The following is a 17,099-nucleotide window of genomic DNA, read 5'->3' on the forward strand; positions in this document are numbered from 1 at the left end:
TCAAATCTGCTGAAAATCTGGAGAAATAATCCTTCAAAGGTTCTCTTTCAAGTTGTGCCCAACATTGGCATTGGCCATCCCAAATGAACAGTAAGGCATGGTGGGTTTCTTGTTAATGTTGGGCTAATGCTGCATTTAACATTGTGATAGAAACTGGTTCCTTAGGCCCAATTAAGGGATTTCTTTCCACTAACATTTCCCACATATCAGTTTTAGACTAAAAGTTTGCTTTGAAAAATAATTTACTTCATGATTCTATACACTCATGAATAGCAAGCTACATAGCCAATTTGTGAAAAGCCTGCCTGCTGCTGAAAGTTTTTCAAGGCATTCCTGTAATGTAATGCAGGGTTATGGTCCTGCCCTACGAAAAATACTTCCAGACAAGCAGAAAATCATGTAAAAATAAGAATATAAACTTTACTAAGTACTGTAGTCAATGTGCATATATACTAAAAGGGCCAAGTAAAATAACTTAATACTGCATTATTGTATATAAATAATAACAGGTCCTTTTTCAAAAATTTTACTTTATCTTTGCTACTATTTACATTTTCTTATTTAAGGTTACACAAAAAGTTTCAAAATACAGTACTTTGTTTTGAACTAATTCATTCGCATAAAAAGAGAGAAAGATATATATACTGATCCTGAGATCCCATTTTATAACCAATCCTGGATTGGGTAAGTTAGATATAACCATCCAAAGTTGAAAACCCAGACCCCAGAGCCTTGTTGGTAGGAACTAATATAAGATTACAGTACTTGAAAACCTTCCAATGACAACCGCATCACTTAAAAAAGGAGTACTAGAAGTGATATCTCCCATAACTACCCAGTACCTGTTATAACCCAAATAGAACAATTATAGAACGTGGGGAATATGTCCCTGGTAATCCTCTCTAGTGTGTGATACCTGGGAAAATAGGTCTTGGATAGAGCAAGCCTTCAGTGAACTAGGATGACACTGTTATCTGAGGAGTGCAGCTCATGCATAGAGAGTAACACACTAATGAGGCCACCTGCTGCTGTTTAATGACTTAAACAAACAATGGCCAGATGTCAGACCCATGACAAATTCCTGTGTGTCCTCATACAGAACTTCAAAGTGAATACAGTAATTCTCAAATATGAATACTATACGAGGTAAATCATACTACAGGTTGACCATCAAAAATCCGGCAATCAATAAACCGGAACCTTCAGTTTTCCGGCATGGATTTCGGAGCGCATTTTCAAATTTCCTGCCTTGGCGCACCATTGTTTTCTGGACGTGTCGTTTATGTTTTGATAGCGCTGTACTCCAGAATCAGCTGTTGGGTCTTGCTTGCACCTGCTAACAAGCATTCATGCTCATTCCTTCTGATTTTATCATTTAATTGCTGCTGTATAGCCCCATCATGGATTCAGCAAAGAAAAGCGGTGGCGTAAAACATAAACATCGTGCGTTGTCGATGGCAGAGAAAGTGGAAGTGCTTAAAAAACTTGATAGCGGCATGTCTGTGCAAACCATTTGTGAAACATACAGCATCGGCTCTTCAACAGTGTATGATATTAAAAAACAGAAAGAAAAACTGTTAAAAGTTCTTTTCTGACAGTGGATCAAAAAGGAAAATGTTTGTAAGGAAGTCAATGTCGGAGGGAAAAAGTGCGGAACTAGACCAAGTTCTCATAACCTGGTTTAAACTTCGTGTAAGTGAAGGTGTGGAAATTTCTGGTGATTTATTAAAGGAACAAGCCAAAGTGTTTCATGAAGAGCTGGGATTGCAACACAAGTGTGACTATACAGAAGGTTGGCTGCAACGTTTCAAGTTGCGACATGGCTTACATTTTCGTGCAGTATGTGGTGAAAAATGTTCAGCAGACAAGGATGCAGCTAGTGCCTATGTGGATGAATTTGCAAAGTTAGTTGGTGATGAACATTTAAGTCCTGAACAAGTGTACAATGCTGACGAGACTGCCTTATTTTGGAGATGTACGCCAAAAAGAACTCTGACAACTGAGGATGCAGAACCGCCATCGGGGTTTAAAGCTTCGAAGGATCGCGTCACGGTAATGTGCTGCTCTAATGCTGCGGGTACCCATAGATGTAAGTTGCTTGTTATTTGAAAAAATTTACATCCGAGGATCTTTAAGGGTATGACACGGTTTCCTGTCCATTACCGTGCCAACAAGAAGGGGTGGGTTACCACTGATATTACATTGGATTGGTTTCATAAATGTTTTGTTCCTGAGGCCAGGGCTCACTGTAACTCAGATGGACTAGACCCTAAATGCAAGATACTTCTTATTTTAGACAATTGTTCGGCACATCCAAAAGCCGATCTTCTAGTGAAAGATAATGTTTTTGTTGCCTACCTCCCACCCAACTGCACATCACTAATTCAACCACAGGACAATGGTATCATACGTTCTATGAAGTGTAAGTATCGATCCCTGTTAATGAGGCGCCTAGTGAGTTCAGTTAATTCAGGCACCCCAGTACAGAAATTCATAAAAGAGTTCATCATTAAGGATGCAGTGTACTGTGTTGCCAATGCTTGGGCGTCTATTAAAACATCAACACTGAAAAATGGATGGCATAAATTGTGGCCAAGTTTAATGTTTACTTCTCATTCTAACGAAGACACAGAAAAAGATTTTGCAGGGTTTAGGGTTTCCAAAGAAAAGCACCTTATACATGAACTTCTTGCTTATGTTAAAGATGTAACTAATCCTGATGCCAAGGAGCTTTCATCAAGGATAAATGAAGATGTTTTAACAGAATGGTTGGATGTTGATGATAATGTGCCTACAGTTCATCATTACACTGATTCTGAAATTGTAGATATGGTTAAAAGTCTGGAGAGAAATGACTGTACAGGTAGTGATGAAGATGAAAGCAGTGAAGAAAATGAGGAAGATGTGAGAGACAGAATCTCTATTGACAGGTTAATTGAGTTGACAACTGAACTGCTGGCTGGACTAGAGCAACGAAGTTTTGTAAGTGAACAAGAAATCATGAATGTTTTCTTACTCCAAGATAAACTTATTAGAGAAAGACCCAAGTATATGAAGCAACAGACATTGCCCGATATATTCAAGAAAATAGCTAGGAAGCAGGAAGAAGCAACAGCGGTGTCCACACTTGATAATCCACTGCCATCAACTTCAAGACAAGTTGAAGCTGTTCCTGTTGCTGAGGATGTTGTCACTGTCAGTGATAAAGATGATAATCCTAACAGCCCATCTGCTGTTTAGCCTGATAAACATTAAAATTTCATTTGATTTTCATTTAGTGTTTAATTTTCTATTTTTTTAGAGGACTGTACAGGTAGTAATTTTCTGTTAAATATACTGTATACAGCATATATAATAAAAATTTCATTTGCTTTTCATTTAGTGTTTAATTTTCTTTGTTTAAAGGACTGTACAGGCAGTCATTTTCTGTTAAACTTATACAGCAAATATAACCATCAGTTTTCCAGCATTTTCGAAAATCCGGCACTCCTCAGGTCCCGAGGTTGCCGGATTTTTTATAGTCAACCTGTACCCACAAGGTGAGGCAGCAAAACTCTTCACTCATAAGTAGCATTTGTAGCCACAAATAATGTAAGCCAACTATTTCATGCAGTGCTGTGTCCCAGAAGGGGTTGGGTGAACCTGAAACCTCACATCTGCAAATCAATTTAGTAATGGGAAAAGAGGGAGTTTGTGGGCACCAAAGACTGCAATTTCTAACCCTATATAACATATTACTGTACAATACTTGCATAGCATAAATAAGAAAGCTTTACTCATCCAAATATTAGTAATTTATTGCATTTCCAATGCCTTTTTCCATGAAAAGGAATCACACTAATGTTTCATAAAAATACTGTACAGTACTGTATATCAGTACTCTTCAATGTCTGTATAGTCACCCACAAAAGTCCCGTCGTCTCGTCTCCTGAACCACGAACCCCGAGATTCAGACTCGTGAACCTGAAGCATTTCATGAACAAAATAATGCATGTGTCTACAGCTTCAGGTTCACGAGTCTGAATTTTGGGGTTTGTGGTTCAGGAGGAGAGGTGACAGGACTTTTGTGGGTGTCTGTAATTTTAGTTAACTTGCCAGTGCAGGTGGAAGCTAGTGTTGCTAAAATGAATTGGAAAATGTAGCTAGACTTCCTCAAAACATCCAGAAAACACAGTACACTGTATTTCAATTCTTAACAAGTATAGTAGCTATCTCATAAACATAATGATATGTATAGATTTACACAACACGTATTCTGGAATCATTCGTCACTGAACATAAACTATCACAAGAGGCGGTGGCAAGTCTTAAGGTGATAGAAGTATTAAATTGGCAACAGTATTTCCTTCCACTGCCACTTTAGTTTCTTGGCACAATGCATTTAGGGTCATTTACACATGACTGCTTTTCATTATTGTGTGTGCAGAGCTTCACCATATCTTTTCTAAATGTTTCAGCTTCTCATATCATGGAAAGGCAAGTTAAATATATGCTACATGCAGTGTGGAGTGAGTGGGGTAATGATGTCTATGCCATTGGAAAGTGTTAAATTTTAAAATTTACATTATAACCCTGCCATATCTCTTATATAGTGTAAGGTATTTACTGTATTATGAATGAATTTCATTACGAAAAACAGGATGGATTCTTGAAAGAAAATATATAAAAAATGAGGAGCAAGTGCTTATTCCACTCAACATAAAAGGTTTACTGTATCCATTTTTGAGAGCTTTGACTGTGATGGAAGAATTTGAACTACAGGTAATCATTCCCTTAGTTCCATATTAATTAATGGGACCTGTGTTTTCAATCCACAGACTCTGGTCAGTTATAAATGAGTCAAATGAGCCAGGCATTAGGTTATAAAATGCCTGTGATGTCAACGGAAATAAATTTGTAAATGTAATAAATATCAATAAATACAATACCACACCCCAACAGCATGCCTATGCAACACTGTCAAGTTTTGTGCCACTTAATAAGACTATTTTTTCTATGATTATACCTCATTATGCCTGGTGATTTTTATTGCTATTTATGCAAACTATAAATGAACTCTCACAAATAATATATTAGCTAACTCATACTGCACTTGGACGGAATACTTATTGTGCTGGAGGAAGCAAGTGGCTTCATTTCTTCTTGAGATTCTTACAGACCCAGTCTAATCCATCCTGTGGAAGAATACTGTTAGTCACTCATTAAGGGCCAATTCCTTTGAATTATCAAATAAAAACATACAGACTTTTTAAGGGTAAATGTTGCCAAATGGGAAGCTTTTGCCCAAGTTGAACTTGTGTATGATAACTCTAAAGCTTCTAAAAAGTGGAGGACTGATCCTGGAACCCATTTTACTATCAGAACCTGAAGCCAGGCTGTCCTTATAATACAGTACTGGAAGACTTGTGGGGGTACACAAGTCCTTTAAAAGGATGTCTTTGCATCAACCAGATGAATCTGTTGATCCCTTTGGATAGACAAATTTGCATCTCTTCCCCATACAATACATCTCTAATGAGGGAGAAAGGACAAAGCAATACTTCTGAAGAAATGAGAGTCTATGTAGGAACATGACCTTCCAACTAAGCAATCACTAGACAGGGCAACAGGTTCCCATGTCTATAAACCCAAGTAAGTCTAATTCAGCCCGAGTAAAGCCGAGTGAACTTACATAAGAACATAAGAAAGTGGGATACTGCAGGAGGCCGACTGGCCCATACAGGGCAGATCCCTTTCACACCCATCCCAGCACTTCCATGTGCCTATCCAACTTCGTCTTGAAGCTCCCTAGCGTCCCCGATCCTACTATAGCACTCGGTAGCCTATTCCACATATCCACAACTCTATTACCAAACCAGTGCTTGCCTATATCCTTTCTGAATCGGAATTTATCTAATTTAAAGCCATTTGTTCTAGTTATTTCGTTATTACTGAGCTTCAGAACATCTTCCATTTTACCCTTGTTAATCCCACTTACCCACTTGAACACCTCTATCATATCTCCCCTAACTCTACGCCTCTCTAATGAATGCAAGCCTAAGCTTTTCAGTCTTTCTTCATATGGAAGGTTTCTAATATTATGGATCATTTTTGTCATTCTTCTTTGTACTCTCTCCAAAGAATCTATGTCCATTCTATAATAAGGACACCAGAATTGAACCGCATAATCCATGTGTGGCCTCACTAATGCTAGGTAAAGTTTCAAGATAACGTCAGCAGTTCTGTTACTCACACTCCTAGATATGAACCCAAGAATCCTGTTTGCCTTGTTGCGAACGCTAATACATTGTTTTCTAGGTTTCAAGTCGTTGCTAACAAATACACCTAGATCTTTTTCACAATCTGAGTTTTCTATTTCCGTGTTACCTAGTTTATACTTAACGTTTGTATTCGTCTTCCCTATCTGTAGTACCTTGCATTTATCAGTATTAAAATTCATTTGCCAGTCTACTGACCACTCATGTAAGGTATCTAGATCTCTTTGAAGGTGTTCAAAGTCACTGTCTGAATTTATCACTCTCCCCATTTTGGTATCATCTGCAAATTTACTAATCCTACTAGTTATACCTAAATCAAGATCATTAATGAATATAACAAACAGCAGAGGGCCCAATACAGATCCCTGGGGAACTCCGCTTTTGACCGCACCCCAGTCTGACTTAAATCCATTTATGCTGACTCTTTGTTTCCTACCAGTTAACCATGACCTAATCCATTTTAATAATGATCCACCTATTCCATGTGCTTCTACCTTCCTTATCAATCTCTCATGAGGGACTCTATCGAATGCTTTACTGAAATCTAAATAAATTATATCATATGACTTATCATTATCTACCGCTTCATATACTTCTGAGAAAAAGCTAAGCAAATTTGTGAGACAGGAACGTCCCTGGGTGAACCCGTGCTGAGAAGAATGAATTAAGTTGAATGTTTCAAGGTGGCTTCTGATTTTTGTAGCAATAATTGACTCTAGCAACTTGCCTATGATTGACGTGAGACTAATGGGACGGTAATTTGATGCAATTGATTTATCACCTTTTTTGAAAATCGGAACTACACTTGCAAGTTTCCAAGCTTCTGGCACTAGGCCCGATTCTAATGACTTATTAAATAAAACTGCTAATGGATTACTCAACTCATCTCTACATTCTTTTAATATTCTAGCATATACCTCGTCTGGACCAGGCAATTTATGAGGCTTCAGTTTGTTAATTACTTTAAGCACATCGTTACTAGTAATATTGATATTCATCAACATATTTTCTATACTGTCGTTATATACCTTATGAACTTCTGGAAACTGTGCTAGGTTTTCATTTGTGAATACGGAGCGAAAATGACTATTTAACGTACTAGTTCCTATTGGCTCGGCATAAAACTGAGAATTGGAAGGTTTCCAATATGCATAGCTTTAAATTCCACTTTAATTGGGACTTCAGGAACAATCCCTAATTTTTAACTGACATCCCTAAACAGGCAGTCATCTAACTCTAAACACGAGGAGATGCTAAACAAAAATCTTTATCGTAGGACAGCAAAACTCCTATCAGAAATAACTCCCTGTATTAACCCCTTCACCACAGGACATCACTTTTAATATTCTATTTGGCTAACACCAGATTATTTAATTCAGCACAAAGAGAACCCCTCGCACCCAAGGGCTTATAAACTATCTCCCTTAACCCCTTTACTACTGGATGCTAATTTTAATATTTTATTTGACTAATGACAGACAATTTTATTCAATACAGAGACCCTTTGTACCCAATGGGTTAATCAAATTTGTGATACAATATTCACTACAGTATCTCTCTTGATGCATTGTAGCATTATTATCATTCTCTCTACAAAAGCATTTACAATATTCCAGAATACAGAGGTCCTCAGAACAATAAATTATATCCAGTCTGACAGAGATAATGTGGTGGACAACATCTCCCCTAAGAGAACTGTGTATATCGAGTGCATGTTCACTCAATACCAGAAAGAACAGAGAGATTCCTTTCTGACATCAACCAACACACACTCCCCCACCAATTTAAAAGTACCCTACTCCAAGACGTTCTAAGGATTCACTAATAAAATTACAGATTAAGAGAAGGAAATGTCTCCTTCGCTCAGTTCTGTGACAAATAAGATGACAAGATAAAAAATGCACACACTGTACACATTAGAAAAAACAAATTTCTGCCAGACTTAGAAAGAAGCTATCAGGACTACGCTTTCAAAAAATATCTAAAGGTTCCTCATAACCTTCAAGCTTAATGAGCAATATGTGTTCCTGAAAAAGTGCTCCTTAAGTGAATTCTCATTTAACATGATCCATTTTCCCATAGGATCCCATGTTAAAAGTTGATACAGTACTGTATATGACCCAACCCAAATATTTTAACCCCTAACCCCATAGTATAAATTTAGATGAGCTTCAACCCAAAGAATTTCAACCCTGCAATCAGTCACTGTTGGAAAACAAGCATATGAACGTCACTACAACCCGCAATATTTTTGATCATTTATGGTGCTGGGAATAAATTAAAGTAGTGGCTTCAATTACAAGATATACAGTGTTTTTCTTAATATTATCATGAACATAGATCAGAGGACATGCTACTCACTTTAACACCCTCGCCAGAGGTAGCTGAGCAGGCTTGTATTTGCCAAGTGCGGTCTCTGATTGTATGGAGTTGAAGACCTTCTGCTATCTCTGAGGCAGGTGCTGCATTAAAGAGATCTTGCTTATTTGCAAATATCAAGACAGGTATACCTGTAGGAAAAAGAAAAAGGGGTCCAAAATTATATGGTTACATAATATTTTCATGAAAACTAGAGTAATGCGGAGTGGAACAGGTTTGATGGATAAGGATAAGTGGTGCAAATGGGGGTAAATCAGCTGCTCTATGCAGAATACACAGCAGTAGCGGGCAATTTAAAGAGACTGAATGGTTGGGTGATATTATGGAAAGAATATACTGTGTAGAGTAATAGGAAAAGTATGTAGTATGTACAGTATTTTTAGATGAATATCTCTGGTATATAAAGGTATGGTACAAATAAGAAAGTTTCAGGATCAGTTAAATAACTGTATCCAAAGTCTCCAAAGTAAAATGAAACTAAAAGTGATAGGCAATATGAATGCAAAAGTAAGTAAGTGATGGGTTGAAAGCAAATACTGTATGCAAATGATTTTTTGACTGATGTTTGTTAAGACTGCAATAAGTTACCCATAAAAGATTTATTTTTTAGCATTATTATGTATACAAGTTTACTTTGAGATGAAGGGATGAGGTACTATATAAACAGTAGTCTTTGGCTAATTACAGGGTATATTAAAGAAGATAAGAAAAATTTTAAGAAAAATAAATGAAAAATTCCATAATATTTTGCAATTTGGAATAGGCTTCTGTGCTGACACAAGCACCTCAAGGCTTCTGTGCCAGACTTAGTCAGTATATAAAGAAAATTAAACTAAAAACAACATATTAAAAGCGGTTAAAATAGTAATTAAATTACCTTGTTAAAGGTGCAAGAATGTGTATGGGTGTCACTGCAGCTGGGGGCATGATAACTCTGTACACCGATACACATTGCCAGTACATAGGATTAAAAGGCTCGTATTGGTGGACAAAGAACTGCATTAAGAGCAATTATGTTCTTCACTAAAACAATGTATAATGTTGCTAAACTTACATACCTCGCAACAAAGGAAAGCTTTATCAAGAGATACTCAGCATGTTGGGATCTGTGATCACACAATGAAGACAGTATACAATAAACAATATAGATTAGTCAAAACTTAAGTTGTTTATACTGTACCTGCAAGCTTCTCTTCACTTAGTATCTCTCCAAGCTCTTGACCTGTCTCTTCAAACCTTTTTCTATCACCACTATCAATGACATAGATCTGAAACATGCAAGAATTAGCAACATCATAATAATAATAATAATAATAATAATAATAATAATAATAATAATAACAATAATAACAATAATAATACTGTAATATTATTATTATAATTATTTATTCAGTAAAATCATCAAACAGACATACAATTGGTTTGCAATTGGTTTGGCATGTATACAGAATTTGCAGGCATACAGCTCAGCAAGTGTATAAACAATGCAGGTTGTACCACGGCCTGGGAATGTGTGAGTGTGTGAGGGCACAGGTAAGAGATGTGGCAACTCAGTGCCATAGTCATGGGCGTGAAACTGTGGATTACCATTTGCCAGTTCCTCATAGTTCAATCTTAGTCACTCGGTTGCGACTACACAACAATGCTACATAATATAAATAAATAAAGCATCAACGTGACAAGTGCTCTTCAGCATTGATGTGTGGTCATGCAAACAAGATAATTTCAATGTTTCACGGCCATTCTTTCAGCCCTGATTAAGGCACTGCTTTGCCACATCTTGTACCTGAGCCCTCCTACATTCCCAGGCTGTGGTATGTTCGTATGGAGGCCCCTGTACATAGACTGTGGACGTATACAGTTTCCAGTGTCCTGAACCTAGACAGTACAGATATACAACAATAGTAAACAGTTAGGCTGACAAAGCCATCAGATGCTTAATTCCAGTAGGGTCTTTAACTTAGTGCCTGTATATCTACAGAAGTAAAAGTGAAAGGTTTTGATAAATATAACGAGCATTACACTGAGCTTGGAATATCCGAGGCTGATGGATTACTTCAACAAAACAACATTCTGTAATTAATAATATTATAGAAACTCACAATGCAAAATAGGGATTGATCCTGAAATTCCACTTATAGTTGAGTCTGGATCAAGTGATTTACAACAAATCAGCATCCTCATTATAAACAATCGGATTAAAAAAATTTGCCTGTATGGAATTTGTAAATTACGACCACTAAATTTGAGATAACTAAGGAATGAAAACTTTCCTTGCAGTAATAAGGCTATTTTTTTTCAAAAATTTCAACACAAAAGTGTGCAAAAAGAAAAACATTCATTGAAATAAAATAAATATTATGTGGATTTCATAATATCTTTGCTTACTAGCAAGCAAGGCATATTATTTAAATCAACAGGAATGTGTAACATGTGATCCTTAGGGTCAATCATTTCCTAAACCTCCTTTTTACTGATATGGTCTTTAGGTTCATAGTGGTTTACCAGTTTGTGGGGTTTCTGGCTGCTCATGTACCATATTGCATGTGTTGGTACAATGAAGAGCATCATGTGTGTTTAAGAGTAATTCTCCATATTTTCCCTCTAAGTACAGAACCACCTTTATTCACCAGAATTTTTTTTTCTGGATCTCTGAGATGCTCCAGACTACCCCTCTATTCACCAGAAATATTTTAAAAAGTACAGAAAATCCATCATCAGTCCAGTTCATACATTCAGTTGAGCATCTGTGCGTGGGTGTCACGTGGCATGTATCTCAGTCTGATACTTGATGGATTTAAGAAATGGGTAAAATTATGTAGAATATAGTACAGAACTATTCCTATTTTAAGAAAGGGGTATTGTACATAGCTTTGAGGTACCTTAGTCAAATTTTTTCTTTCATGACTGTGTTTCTTACCAAGCTTCAAACACCTGAGGGGTACCATTGTACTGTACAGGGGTATTATATAGTAAATTTTTAAAGTGCTACTTACTAGAACATCAGTATTTTCAAAGTAATTTCTCCAGTAAGGTCGAATCTTGCGTTGTCCACCAATGTCCCAAACATTGAGCTTAAACCCATCTGACTGGACAGACTTTATATTGAAGCCTTGTGTTGGGGTGGTTTGAGTTATATCTTCTGAGGCTAATTTCTTCAGCAAAGTTGTTTTACCTGCATTATCCAGACCAAGTAACAGTATGCGCAGCTCTTGGTCTGGAGCTGACTTCAGTTTACGTAGGAGGGACAGGAGACCCTGAAATAGATATTACCATTAAAAAAATCCAAGTAATGACGTACTGTCTATCTATTTGATGCTTTGTAAATGTATAATCACAAAATTTAAAAAAACTTACCAACTATATTACAGAATATATATATTTTTTATAATTACAGCTAGAGTGCAGCAAGATGCAAGAATTGTGAAATAAACTGATAGGTAACAGGTAATAAATGTTTCATTTCTGAGTTATGACTATTTTTTCATTTTGAGTTATATACATGGTTAGATACCAAAAAAAATAAATAAAAATTATTTCTTTACTAACAGTTCCATCGGAAATGAGGCATAGTGAAGATATAACTTACCTTAAGTGTGACCTTTATCCCACATTGACCCTAAATTTTTAGTTATGTAACATTGACAAAAGTGCTTTCTGACGAATATATTACAAAACAAAAAAATTTTCCATGGTGGGATATTATCTTTTTCCAGCCAAGTGCCCTTAAAGGCAGACAAACTAAATCCACATTGGCGAGATCTTTTTCACTTCGCTAGTGTCTGTCTCTTGTTACAGTACCAGGTATGTCATTCTGCACGATACTGACACTCTGATTTACATTGTGGACACTTTACTGACAATACAAGAACACAGTGAGCTCTAAAAATATCTATGGCTGCTGCATCATTCTCAAAAACATGGTGAATAACCCGCCAGTCAGCCAAGGTACAACCTCCACACACAGGCTTCATCTTGAAACTGAGCGGGAATCGAAAGTTACCCTCATTGGTGTTCGGGTGTTACGACTTATAAATACTCATAATGATTCGCGCGCAAGACTATGACGTAAAAATAAAACCACCACTGATTGTCTAAATAAAAAATTCCAATTATCTCGAAAACTATAAATTTCCGAAGGAAACATTATAGAAGATATATATATATATATATATATATATATATATATATATATATATATATATATATATATATATATATATATATATATATATATATATATATATATATATATATATATATATATATATATATATATATATATATATATATATATATATATATATATATATATATATATATATATATTTTAGTAAATTTTTCTTGTCACACCGTTCACTTTTAGCAAGTTAAAAATAAATTTTTCTATTGTATTTGTGTGTGTTGAGACCGAATATGACCTTCCTTTTTGGCGGAAATTAGCCGTTTCTTTTAGCGATTTTTTTTTCGTTTGACGTTTTCCGAGAAAAAAAGGGTAAGCGACTAAAAAATACACAAAAAAACACTAGAAAAACAATAACCAAACCTAACCTAACTGACTCACCATATGATGGAATCACCTATTTCTTACCTTATTGGCCTGGTTCTTGTTCGTCGTTGCATTCTGGGATTCTTACACAACGCCACATATGTTGGTCTTTGCGATATTTACATTCCGTCTTGCTCTTAGTACACTTTACTGAGGTTGGAAGAACACCATGCGATCAAAAAATGCTATAGTTTCTACGTTTTTTCCAAAAACTCGCAATCAGCTCCATATACTCTAAGTGACACCCATCGCAGACTTCTATGGTTGGAACTGAACTTGAATTTCAAAATATAAGAGACCAAAAAGAATACTCGAATTTGATTGGGCCAAAAATACCGCAAATTAAACCCCAAAACATTTTAATCGATTTCAAAATAAAAAAGGCTTTTGATTGGCCACGTGAAGTGTACAGCAACGCATGCGCAGGATGATTTATGAAGGAAACGCAGGAGACACGCAGTGTTGGAGAGGCAGACGATAATGGCGGGATGTTAATGGAAGAAAATAGAAAATATTTTGGGAAAGCTATCTCCGTTATTATACATTTCCGCCGGTAATGTAATAGATGAAAATTATCTTATAATTAGACGTCTTATTCGAATATGATAATAGATTAGTGGTAGGAATGAACGGTGTGTAAAGAAAATAATACCTATTTTTTTCTGTGTGACCATGTATGACTCAATATTCAAATCCCTGGTGACATTTTCCCACATTGACCCCCAGGATAAATTCCTAAGATTTCCCGGAAGACCAAAACTATAATAATACCCATAGAAGTACTTATATATAAAGTTATGACCCTCTCATTAACCTACACCGTATATTAATTGAGTATGCACGTTGCTGTTGTAGTGGACGTCTCCCCTACAAACTAACTGCATAGCAGCCCACCACCTGCCATCACATTCCAATGTGCCGCCTTCCCTAGCAACCAACCAGATGTTACCGTATCTTAGCAACGAAACTATTCACCGGCTACTTCTCGGGTTTTCCCACCATGACTCATAGCCGCTGCTGGGTGTATATAAGCTCTGTCTCTCCCTTGAGATTCAGTCTGACCAATCTTCTTGAACAAGCAACACCTCCTCCTCTGCCGCTGCCTGGCGACCCTCGCCTCTCCTCCGCCTGCCTGGCGGTCCTCGCTCCCGCCAGCGAGCATGTCCTTCTCTGAGCTTCCTCACTAACCAACTCTCATTCTGCCCATTGTCCTGAACAAGCAACATCTCCTCCAGCAAGCTCCACGCTGTTAACATTTCATTCAACCAGGAGGCCAGCAACAGGCAACATCTTCTCTAACGAAGCTCCTGCACATCTACCTCCTTCAACAAGCTACTCACCGCACGTCTCTACCAAGCAGCCCCTCACCACACAGCACCTCCAGCACCAGACTGTCTATCATATATCTTATATATATTATACAAGAAAACCACATTAGAGTTTCCTTCCATCCTGAGTGCTAGACAACATTAATATCTCGATACCCCTACACTGTGTCAATTCACTGCCAGGGTCAATAGTCTTGGCATTCTCAAGCTTAGACTATTTGCAAACAGACTTGAAACGCTTGTCTATCTAGAATTCCTCAACAGTAGCAATATTTTGAAAACCATGATTAACTTACCATTGTTTTTGTATCAAGACTTTGAGAATCTACTGTACAGAGACGAATTTTAACAGCCACCCAGAATGGTTCAGCGTCGGACCTCCCACCAGTCAACAATTTCCAGTATTGCCACACAATAAATTAACCAACTTCACACGTAAATTCCATAATCATCAGACTATGCACAAGTTATTTTATTTTAATAAAAAGTATTATTTAATTTATATAACGAAATAAATTCTTCATGTTAAAAAAAAATACAAACTGTGATTATTTGACAAGTGGGAAAGCTCTAGAACAATGCCCGAAATGGCAACACTTTACTGACGTCATAAATATTTGTCTCTGAAATGACAGTATAGAAGTGTTAAATATTCGTCAAATATACATTATCTAACTTTTATTATAAATCCACACACATATATATATATATATTTATATATATATATTTTACTTTTACTAACAAAGATCTTCCTACCTCTTGTGTAAAACGTTTAAATTCGAAAGCCAACGTAGCTTAACATTAGTATTTAAGTTTTGAAGTTTTATATCAAAGTATTGGTGACGATTGGGCTCACTTGTTTTATTAATTTATTAAGTCATTGCTGTATCTACAGGTGACGTTTTGTAAATCCAGATCTTCTTCACGTTATGTTTCTCGGCCTTCGATGCCTGGGACAGACAAAACATGATTGAATATTTTTTTTTTTTTTTTTTACAAGCTAGAAAAGGCTAGGTAAGGTTTTCAGGGGTTTGTTTAGTGTTATTTTGTTTTAGATATTTTACCCCACATTTGCCTTCTACTTCAAAGTGCAGCCCACTTTTAACAACTAATATTGTGGGCAATTTTATCGGTTAAAATCCTAAAAAAAAATATAAATTTCAATTGGAAATGCTAAAGAATAAATTATTTTCATTTTTTCTTTCTCCCTATATAAAAAGAAATATAAGTAGGTGTTGGCAATTTCCAAATATTAACCCAGTGCAGGTACACAACAATGTTAAATAGAAAGACAATTTGACCAAAAGTTGCTAATGTCCACCAGCAAGGTCATCAGAATACCCTGCAGTCTGCTCCCTGATCAAAGAAAACGGAACTATACGGAGTACGTGACGTCACTACTGCCCACAAGTCAACAACAACAACACCACCATGCCGAGCCTTCCTCAATTTGGTGATGTTTATCATAAATTAAAAACCAAGAAAGTGATATAACATTCCATCGTTTTCCAAAGGATAAAGAACTGAGAAGAAGATGGATTCACTTGTGCAAAAGGAAAGACTAGAAATGCCGAAAATGTGCTATTATGCAGCTTGCATTTTGAGTCCAGAGAGTTGGGAACATGAAATGTAAACTGCTTGGACTACCGGTATCAAGAAGATTTATAAGGATTAAGAATGGGGCAATACCAACATTATAACTGCCATGTTCAAAAGGTAAGCCTATATTATTTCAGCTACAACGTAAAAGAGGAGTGGTCTGACAATGTAGCCTACTGCCTGTCAGAAATTAAACACCGCAAAACAATTTAGAGAAGCTTTTATACATGTTAAAGAAGCACCAAAATACATTACGCAGCTTCTTTTGAAGTTGTGTTAGTTTTTCTTTCTCCACCACAAGTTTTTAAATGACCATTATCATTAGATAAGAACACTTATACAGTAATATGCTTAGCTAGAAAAATGGTTAGGATGTGGATTTAGCTCAAGGGGAGCTGATAATTTTAGTAGGCAATATGAGAAAAAATAATAGCTGATCTCAGTGACTAATTAATTAAACCTCGTTTCATGCGGTAATAAAAAGAATGACTTCGGACTTACCACTTTATGTGCAGGTCTCTACTGATGTGAATCCGTTTTTTTTCTCGTCGCCACTGATCGGCTCGTTAGCTGACCACAGGCAGCTGTCGTCAGCTTGCGCCTAGCAGTGCAGAAAATGATATGAACATTCTATTGATGTTTTACAGTGATTGTTATGGGTGGAATTAAAACTTTTTTCTAGGTTGGTCAGACTGTGTGACTCACCTCAGGGTAAAGAACAATGGGATTGAACTGGGTCTGGCAGATTTGGTGAATCGGTACTAAGAATTAGCTGGTTGACAAAGCTTGACATTTGTTGGCAGGCACTGAGTCAAGGAAAACTTCGTGTCCAAAATTACCACAAAAATATAAATTATAGACTATTACATGTTTAGATACAAATTTTAATCCCACATGATAAAAAAGATGTATCGTTTATCTCAAATACGACAGCCATATACCGCCTTGCAGTGAGTCAAAATCATAACTGAAGTTAGTATAACCTAT

General features: G+C 36.5%; 2 protein-coding genes across 2 annotated transcripts; one reads left to right on the top strand and one right to left on the bottom strand.

Annotated features, from left to right (window-relative positions):
* The first annotated feature begins 1,632 nt into the window (after window positions 1-1,632).
* On the top strand, window positions 1,633-3,240 carry LOC121857338 (jerky protein homolog). The gene is made up of 2 exons (XM_042353346.1): window positions 1,633-2,089; window positions 2,297-3,240. The coding sequence occupies exons 1-2, from the start codon at window positions 1,633-1,635 to the stop codon at window positions 3,238-3,240; spliced, it is 1,401 nt and encodes a 466-aa protein (XP_042209280.1).
* A 161-nt stretch (window positions 3,241-3,401) lies between these two features.
* LOC121857341 (ADP-ribosylation factor-like protein 3) lies at window positions 3,402-14,909 on the bottom strand. Its single transcript, XM_042353350.1, has 5 exons — window positions 14,810-14,909; window positions 11,633-11,893; window positions 9,817-9,904; window positions 8,619-8,767; window positions 3,402-5,174 (listed from the first exon to the last, which is right to left on the bottom strand). The coding sequence occupies exons 1-5, from the start codon at window positions 14,810-14,812 to the stop codon at window positions 5,133-5,135; spliced, it is 543 nt and encodes a 180-aa protein (XP_042209284.1). The 5' UTR covers window positions 14,813-14,909; the 3' UTR covers window positions 3,402-5,132.
* Between the last annotated feature and the right edge of the window lie 2,190 nt (window positions 14,910-17,099).

The sequence above is a fragment of the Homarus americanus genome, unplaced genomic scaffold, assembly GCF_018991925.1.
Source record: "Homarus americanus isolate GMGI-L3 unplaced genomic scaffold, GMGI_Hamer_2.0 scaffold30231, whole genome shotgun sequence".
NCBI lineage: Eukaryota > Metazoa > Arthropoda > Malacostraca > Decapoda > Nephropidae > Homarus > Homarus americanus.